Raw genomic sequence first — 9,493 nt, 5'->3', positions numbered from 1 at the left:
ATTTCATCATTATTAATATTCACTGTCTCTTCCACTCTAACTCATCTGTTATTATTAAGTGTGTTAACACATACATTTACAGTTAAGTTTTGTAAATTGATTTCTTATTATTACAACGCAACAGCCTCATACTGAACTTGTGACTCATACTGTGTATAACCCAAGTTAAGAGAGGGTGCCCAGTCAGGGTCATTCACTGCATACAGAGATGCAGGCTCTCCTGTCAGTATTATGCTATTAAATTGTAATTCTATATTTATGATACCTTGTCCAAAATGAAGTGAGCATATTCTACTGTGCTCTTTTGGACTCCAACCTTTCCTATTAATCCTGCTTAGCCAGGTAGTGAGCCTTCTTTCACTAAGACACTTTGTCTGCTCTCCCTGATGATGAATTACTTTAGGAATTCTAAAGAATCTTGTAGAAGATGAGCTAGATGACAGGCTAGACCTGCTTTCACAGTTTATAATACAACAAGAGTGTCCAGGCATTGCAACCACGTACACCCATGTGCTAATTATCGCGCTCTCAGACACCCAACATGGCGGATAGCAACGGTTGTCAAGGAAGTGCATTAATTAATTGACTCGCGCAGAACCTCTATTCATGGTAACAGACAACCAAACTACCTAATACTCGCCTACGCGGCGAGTCCAATAATGAAATAACAGGACAAGGTAATTAAACTAGGTGAATGTAAACATTGTGGGGGCGAGCATGAGCCATTAATAAAAACAATTGAAATATGATTGAACTAAATAAAAATCAATCTAGCTCTTAGCCTGCATGCATATTCAGACCCCGGCCTCATGGCCGGGGTCTGAAAAGAGCAAACACACCAGTTAACACAACCAAAATAACCCAGTAAAAGTGACAAGAATGAGTCCTGCCACACTGAGAAAATGTATCAAGTTAAACTTCTAATCTACTAGCTTCCATCAATTACCATTTGAAATAAGATTGAACTAAATAAAATCAATCCAGCTCTTAGTGTGCATGCATATTCAGAATTTCAGACCCCATCCTTATGGCCCAACAGGGTCTGAACAGAGCAAACACACCATTTAACACAACTGACCAAAATGACCCAGTAAAAAAGACAAGAATGAACTGTCCTGCTATTCTGAGAAATGCCAGTGCCAAGCTAAACTTCTAATCAAGCTTCTCTCACAATTATAATTCTTTCAATGAGAGGAATATAATCTAGAGAAGTCTTAGATCAAACTGCTTTTAAGTTCTTCAGCCTTTAGAGATGCTTTAGACAGCCCCTCTCTCTTATCTAACTGTTAGAAACTCAATCCATGAGTTTGTCACGTTAAAATTTCCGCCATCTTGCTCTTTTTGACCACACCCTCTAGATTAATTTTGCCCACGTGGTCCAAATTTATCAATAATAGTATACTAATTTAATTTTCGTATTCTTCCGTTCATAAACAAGACGTAACGCAAATACAGTGGAACCTCGCTTAACGACCACCTCTAAGTAACGGCCGTCTATCATATAACGGCCAAATGTCTAGGTCCGGATGCAAACTACACTTACTTGCCTGTTAAGGCAACCCCTGAAGAACGACCACCTCTCTATTGCGTATAACGAGCACTCAAAACGTCCCCAACACAGCATAAAGCATTGAGAAAAACTTCTCTTTAACGGCCATGTGGCCACACCCAACACCTAGACCGGATGTTTTCATCATAAAACGTCACCTACAGCCCCACCCATCTAAATAAAATGGCTGAAAACTTGAGCATTCCCTTTCTTTCTTGCTGTAATTCGCTTATTTCCCTGCTATCTCTTGCACACTACCTTCAGGACCTTTGTACTTGTTATTGACCTGAGGAATAAATCAAGATACTTAAGAAGGCAACACAGTTAAATATTTCTTAAGTTCGACACTTTAAGCTGAAACCCCTCAATAAAGACCACCCCTCTATAACAGCCAAAGGACCAGTTCCCAATGGTGACCGTTATACAGAGGTTCCACTGTAGACCTAGACAGATTAGTGTGGGTCTCGCTCATGCTCGCCCCAATTATTAAATATTAACTGCATCCATCCAGTTATGCATTATACTAGGCACTCTAAGGTCATGGAAAACAGATGATGGTGACTTATTTTATGTATTAAGACGATCAAAAGAGCAACCACATAAAATAAAGGAATTTATTTCATTACCTAAATTAAATCATAAAATAGGTAAGACTCAAAAGTAATCTAAATGTAACAATTAAATAAAGTATAGGTCAGGAAACTTTTGTAATTGAAACTACTTTCCATGGTTCCTTCCCAGTTAACTATAAACATGGATTGTGATTCTCCTGAAGACATTGCACAAAAAGTTTAGTGTCACAGACATACCAGTTCCATTTATGTCACTTTATGTGAGGTAAACTAAACAATACCATATAGCGGGTTTGTTTCGTGAGGCTAAACTTTTGTTCTTTTCATTCTTCAAGATGGGAGAACGAACAATTAACCAAACGAAATTCTAGTTTTAATAGGTGTGGTAGCTTATTAACGTCTTCAGAACGAATGTTTAACCTCACAAAAGTCATTTTGAGGATGGAAAACAAAAGTTTACCCTCACGAAACAAACCCGCTATATGGTAGTACAAATTAAAGTGAGTTTATAAAATGTATGACTAAAGGTGCCAAGGACATATTTATGAGCGAGTGACAGCATTTACAGAACTGAAATATGGAGATCGCATTAGGGTTGCATTGAGAAACCCATTAGAAATTGTCCAGCCCCAGTCAATCAATTATGGCTGTCAAAATTATAATTTTTTGGTACCACAAACCAAAAAAGGAATCACAAAATTCTTCTCAATTCTTAAATTCATCGTACGTTGTTTATTTAATTTATTTATTATTGTGCATGTGACAATTATAGTGCTCACTTCAGCCCCTTAATAAAGGCTATGACTTTGAAAAATTCCTGTCTTACTTAATGACATTCACTGATTTCCCTCCTTTAATTTATTCATTACAAAATCTGAAAGAATTTTCATTCCTCACAATATCTGGCTGGTTAAGTTCTATTAACTACCTAAATGCTGTATCTATATTTTTCTTTGATATACAGACAGAATTAATTGAGGGTTTCTACTTGCTTTTCAAAACAATTCTTGACACTTTTGCTACAGGTATGAGCAGGTATTGCAGTATTTCATTTTTACACATAGTGAGTAAAGATCATATTTTTGAATATTCAGATTATATTTTCTCTATGTTAATACACAAATCGTATGTAAGTTGAAAAACAATACAACTGCCACTTAGTCCATGCAAGACAGCACATTATTGTTATATTTATATGCCCATGTAGGAGATAGACGAGGCATGTACAGTAAATGTTAAAACACACTACTGCTCACTAGTGTGCCCTTTATCAGGAACAAGGATACATTTTCCAGTACGTGTAGCTGCAGATAATACACAAGATCCTTTTGATAAGGAAAACATCCTAACCAAAATTGAAAGTATGGTTAACTATGCAGCTCACAAAAATAAAAAAGTATGGTATTCTTTTTATTGGCAGATGACGAGCCAATGATTGAATTTTTCAGCAAGCTTACAAAAGAACAACTAAAACCAGACGTCAAGACTGCTAAACTTCTCATGTGTTTTCCTTGGGAAACAGATAAAAAAGTATGTGTATGGACAAATCCACCAAAGAATGAGATACTAAAGTCAGTTACAAATTACGATATAAATTTATCATTTATAACTGTATAGAGTTTGTAAAAAGGTGGAAATGCCTTTTAAGTGGTATGAGATGCTACACTCATTAACAGAGCTACATATCCAGATTCCTCAAGGATTATACAGTGATGAATGTTTAACATACAATAGTGAAGGTTTGCCACTGAGTAACTTCAGATTTATGTTTGGCACACTTAAAGCACATCTAGTCTACTTTCTTGGCTCAACAAAAAAATACAGACAAAAAACAAAAATTCTACAATGCATGTGCTAGTGCTGAAAGTGGCTATCAACAAGTGATACACAAATCTGACCTTGAGAAAATTGGAAAGTTAGAATTATAGCAGTTAAATTTTAGCTGATAATAAAATTATTAGCTCAGGCCTTAAAATGCAAGTTATATCTGATATAAAAGGAGTCATCAATGAAGGCAGTGAGAGAATTCAAAATTATGATGAAATAAGGTATATCCATTTTGGTAATATAAAAATAAGAAAGGGCAATTATGTAGAAAATCTGCAATCATTTCACCTAAAGAAGGTATACAATGGGAAACAGAAGAAGCAATTTTGGTAAAAAATTAGACATGTACACACACCATGTACATACAAATATAATGGTTCTGTCACAGATACTATTGGATCAGCGTGGTTCTGGTTCTATGGGAAATGTAGTTTTCAAAGAGTAAGTGTTTAAGTATTTTGAACTTTTAGAGCAGAAACATAGAATTGGGAATATGAAGAGGATTGATGCTGCTAAACAATTGTTCAACAGTTTTGCAACACGTACACAAGCATATAAGCTGCACCATGCACTAGGACTAACTATATTTGGGTCAGAAGTCACTGTTAAACTAAAAATCACAAAGAAATTCAACACTGAAGAATTTGAGGTACAAAAATCATATTTCACATACATGTATATCATTGGTAACAGACTACTCTGAATGACATTAAGATAAGAGGTTCAACAGAATTGAGAGCTGCAGTTGTTAGTGCTGTTCAGCAACTTAAACAATTTAATTGTAAAAGGCAAGATTCAATGTAAATTATACTAACTGAAACTAATTTTAGGAGAATAATTTGTTTAACTGATAGACAGAACATCTCTGAAGCTTTATATGCAACTGCATTGTCATCTACAAAAGTACATAATAATAATATACATCATACATGCAGGTATCTGGTATTATTCCATATTAAAGTGTAAGTGTAGTGATTTTTTAGGGTATTTATTTTATGATCTTTATATAATTGCCTGACCATAATAATGATGTGTTCCAACTTCCATTGTCTAAAAAAATTTATTCACTGAGATATGAGCCTTCAAAGATGCACTTTTTGCTTCCTGCCAATTTACTTCCTGTCGGTGGGTGTGGCTAAACGTGACATCATAAGAGGCATTGATGCAGATAACTCCATTCCTTTATAGGGGGAAATAATTCTTTATTTTCATGCCTTGTAATGTAATATTAGCAATTTAAAGGTTGGGATTATTAGCTTTCATTATTCTAAGCATGCAACTGCAAGAAAAAGACTCAAGATAGCAATGTAATTGTAGATACTGTTTTACTGACATTCCCTGAAGATAATAAAGAACACAATTCATTCTCTCATGCAATAGGTTTTACTATGTAATTGTACTATCAAAGTCATTGCAAACACACCACATACATACAGGAGGTGTTTGTGTTCTCCCTAAAACAATGCAGAAAGCACTCAGATACTTTGAATTAGATGCAATGCTCTCACTGAGTGAAAGGGTGCCTAGACAATATCCAGTAATTATGAAATGGTATGCAACTGTAATTCCCTTTATACAGACTGATTTAAGCATGCTGCAAAATATCAACCGTCATCCATATGAAACAGAGACTAGCTTTAAATCAAGTTACATTGAAGCATTTCACAAAGTAAAGACACAATCAATGAAAAGGTAATTCAATACATTTTGACAAACTACCTTTACTTGTGTTACTCAAAGCCACATAGATCAGTTAAAAGAAACACCAAAGGGTTTACAGCAAAGAAGGATATTAAGAGAACTTAAAGAGTTCATGCATAATCCTCATGACAGCATAACAGTTTATCCAAGTCAAACAAGGTAAGACCATAATCTACCGTAGGTGCATTACTTTACTAATGAATCACAGTTATTTGAAATGGAAAGTGCTGATGTTTGTCCCAAATGAAAGTGCTTATTCAAGAGGTTAACTCTGTCATTGCAATTGTGATACAACAATAATTACTTTTTAGGAGTATTTGCTCTGAGTGTTGAATTTCCTAAAAAATATCCCTATACCCAACCTGAAATACGCTTTCTTACACAAGTATGGTTACATTGTACATGTACACAAACATTTTTTATTCTACTACTGTCATAGATATATCATTGCAATGTTAGTGGGAGCAGTGGGAGGATATGTCATGCAATACTTGGAGAGTCATACACACCCTCCACCAGTATGAGAGAAATACTGAGCTACATTTATGGACTGTTGATGTGTCCTGATATTGATACACCCCTTGACAGGTACAGTATTAATGCAATGAATAATCATCATAAATCAATTACTATAGTGCACTTGTTGAAGAATATGGATACCAGAGCGGTAAAGACAAAAGTGATACTGCATATTTTCAAGTGGCAAGTGAATATTTCAAAAAAGCTAGAGAAAGTGTCAGATTGCACTCAAGTAGAGCATTTGATGACTTACACAAGGTTAGTTCAATGAAATAAGTTTATATTTACTATGTACACTATGTACTTTGTATAGGAACTTAGTGGACAAATATCTTGAACAATGTGCAACTGACTTGATTATTTACATTGAAAAATAATTAAATTTAACAATGATGCGAATAAAAATGTACTTAAATGTATTGATTTGACACAAAATCATTCATCAAAATCATCACATCTAAAAGTTAAAAACATACTCGTTCTTTAAGTAATTGTTATTTACATTTTATAGATTAGATTCACAGATCACGTAGCAGTTCAGGGAGTTTGGCAATCATCTCAGTTTTTTAACAACCTAAATGGACAAATGAATACTAAAATTTTCTGAAAAATAACAAACCAATGACTATTACAGCCAAAATTAAGCGATTCTGTCCTTAATTAATTGATTGATAAAATACACATGTACAAGTACATGTATAATAAATCTATGTTTGTCACATTAAAAGTTATTGCTATAAACATTTGTATAGAGTCATGCAAGGATAAAATTAGAGTACACTTATAGCAATGCAATTCTATCTAGAACGATGTCTTCTATATTAGGCATAGACCTATAGCTCTAAAATGGATACATGATTTCATTATAGGAGTTAGTCTTAAAGGTGCAAATTCTTGCTACACTTTAAGCAATGTAAGCATTCCAATTAGTGGCCAATATGGCCATACTAGTAAGATGTAGAAAAAAATTCTCTGTACATTATAATTTTTGAGACATCCGTAACACTTTAACAGATGTGAACCCTGTTTTGTAATCATCATCCATTACTAATTATAGTAAGCTGCTTACTCATACATACACATACATGTAGAGATAGCAGCTGCTGTTATCATTCTTTGACTTAAAGTAACTACTCAGACAGAGCCCAGCCCAATATTCTAAACTAATGAACCAACAACTAGGAGTAATTAGTCCAACTACAAATTAACAAACCAAAAAACCAATAACTTTACATGAGTAATGTATGAACCAATAGCTATACATGTACAATTGTAGGAGTAATTAAACACAGTACAAACAACACATTTGAAGAATGAACACAGCACTGAGAGCAGATGAATACTAGACTCCCTAAAAAACAAAGAAATGGACTAGCTACATGTACATGCACTACGTACATGTAGTACGAACTAAGCAATGTATTGTGTGAAGCTGTGAACTAGTCGAAAGTTCTATAATTGTTAAAGGCATTGCTACAAAGGCCTAAAGACACCTATTGACAATGAATAATAAAGCGTAATAAGTGTATAGTGCTATACTGATTGGTCTATTACGTACAATTTGAAGATACATTACTACCTAATCATGGCACCCTTACAAGCAACTACACAAACTATAACAAGTGTAAAAACAGGAAAGAGAGAGGCAGGCCATAAAATCTTATCAAAACTATTTCCAGCCACACACATACATGTACATGTAACAGTGTACAGAAAATTCAATAACACCTTAAAAAGTAATTTAACACTGATTAGTTCACTACAACATGATAATCAAATGGCAAAAACAGTCAATGCACACTAAAATGGACAATAAAGGGAGAATATAAATACTTGGAGAATCATGCACACTATCCACCAGTTTGAGGGAAATATGCTACCTTGTATATCTATGGACTATTGATGCGTCCTAATACTGATAGCCCCTTGAGGCCTTGACAGGTAAAATATACATGTATTATCATGGTCTATAGCCTGATTTACACACATAACACAAATAGAGGATTGAATAACAAACAGAAGTGCTATAACTTAATACAAGCTATTTTTGTGTTAACACAAATGACATTGGTGAACATGTACATATAGTACTTCCTATTTCAACAAATTAATGGTCTACATTGTACACACCTTTATTAAACTGATGTGAAGTGTAAACAGCATTCCAGAAGACTTTGACCTAAAATACATTGTATAAAAAGAAATTTTATAAAGACACCTGAACTGTAGCTCGTAAGTTAAAATAATAATATCACATGAGATTGGAATACAAAACAGGTCAATGAGCACTATGTGTCTTGCATTATAACAATAAATCAAAAGGACAAAACACAAATGATAGTGAGCCTTTATTAGCCAAACAAATTAATTTGTGATACTCATAATAGTAACATGACATATTCCATAATTAAAATAAATATTGAAATGATTACAATGCTAGGAACATGGAGAGCCAATTTATACATGATGACCTAATTATTAATATACTTTAACAGTAATAAAAGGTATTGGCTACATCATGCATTGAACAAACTACTGTTTACTGATAATCTAAAATGTATTGTATTTCTATAGATGTTGTAGTCTCTATTCGGGTTGAACATACTGAACAGCAGATTTCAATAACAACTGCCGATGTCATAGTGAATAGTAAAGCTGTAATGATTGAATAGATTCTATACTTATTGTGGCACAGTGGCATCGTTTAAAGCAGTACACACTGTTAACTTCAATAGAATCTGTAGCATTCATTTGCATTGTGGAAAAATATTGTGTAATAGTAACCAGTGTATTTGTACAGAATTACAGTAGATGTTTGCCTTGGACATACTAAACAGATACATATGGTACACTAATGTACAACTATATGTTGCATTGTTTTTCCTTGACTCATTACCCATTGTAATTAACAATTGATTAATGTAGCTTTTTCATTATAAGCTTAAAAGATTACACTATGAATTATATAAAGCAGCAAGCTCTAAAAGTGATCTACATGTACATAACAGGAAATTTACAAGCAATGCATGAGATTACTAAGTGTTTGATAGTTTTCACTGGAAGTCAGTTGTACTACTACACACATTAAATTGTGGTGTACTTAGCTTAGTTCTAAGAAATTCCTACCTATGGCAACTCATACTCCCCAAAAAACAACTCACTCCTATGAAGCCCTATTTGTAACAACCATAACCACCCTATACAAGTACATGCATATCAGATATTCAGGTGTCCAAGCGCTACCATATGCATCTAACAGGCTAAAACCTACTTATAACATGTCTTGGGGTTATAATGTCTATTACCCTTGAGAAAGTGGTCAAGA

General features: G+C 34.0%; 1 protein-coding gene and 2 long non-coding RNA genes across 3 annotated transcripts in view; 2 read left to right on the top strand and 1 right to left on the bottom strand.

Moving 5' to 3' along the window:
- Positions 1-3,600: 3,600 nt before the first annotated feature.
- On the top strand, positions 3,601-4,681 carry LOC109582402 (uncharacterized). Its single transcript, XR_002185079.1, has 8 exons — positions 3,601-3,692; positions 3,739-3,860; positions 3,906-4,036; positions 4,083-4,169; positions 4,217-4,277; positions 4,337-4,389; positions 4,432-4,597; positions 4,642-4,681. It is a non-coding gene; the product is annotated as an uncharacterized LOC109582402 (long non-coding RNA).
- A 638-nt stretch (positions 4,682-5,319) lies between these two features.
- Positions 5,320-6,550, top strand: LOC105312899 (ubiquitin-conjugating enzyme E2 36-like). The gene is made up of 8 exons (XM_011405895.2): positions 5,320-5,485; positions 5,528-5,640; positions 5,689-5,808; positions 5,858-5,913; positions 5,961-6,034; positions 6,089-6,237; positions 6,285-6,426; positions 6,482-6,550. The coding sequence occupies exons 1-8, from the start codon at positions 5,411-5,413 to the stop codon at positions 6,503-6,505; spliced, it is 753 nt and encodes a 250-aa protein (XP_011404197.1). The 5' UTR covers positions 5,320-5,410; the 3' UTR covers positions 6,506-6,550.
- A 37-nt stretch (positions 6,551-6,587) lies between these two features.
- LOC109582401 (uncharacterized) overlaps positions 6,588-9,493 on the bottom strand; it is a 4,735-nt gene continuing 1,829 nt past the window's right edge. The window contains exons 2-3 of the long non-coding RNA XR_002185078.1: positions 8,299-8,347; positions 6,588-6,742 (exon numbers count right to left, since the gene is read on the bottom strand). This is a non-coding gene — a long non-coding RNA (uncharacterized LOC109582401). The remainder of the gene's footprint in view (positions 6,743-8,298; positions 8,348-9,493) is intronic.

The sequence above is a fragment of the Amphimedon queenslandica genome, unplaced genomic scaffold, assembly GCF_000090795.2.
Source record: "Amphimedon queenslandica unplaced genomic scaffold, v1.1 AMPQUscaffold_13385, whole genome shotgun sequence".
Classification (NCBI taxonomy): domain Eukaryota; kingdom Metazoa; phylum Porifera; class Demospongiae; order Haplosclerida; family Niphatidae; genus Amphimedon; species Amphimedon queenslandica.
This window is presented reverse-complemented; position numbering and strand designations above follow the sequence as displayed.

Coding starts and splice junctions, on each gene's coding strand:
- LOC105312899 (XM_011405895.2), top strand. CDS start 5,411: ATGCAGAAAGCACTCAGATACTTTGAATTAGATGCAATGCTCTCACTG. Junction 5,486..5,527: donor GGGTGCCTAGACAATATCCA/GTAATTATGAAA, acceptor CCCTTTATACAG/ACTGATTTAAGCATGCTGCA. Junction 5,641..5,688: donor AAGACACAATCAATGAAAAG/GTAATTCAATAC, acceptor TGTTACTCAAAG/CCACATAGATCAGTTAAAAG.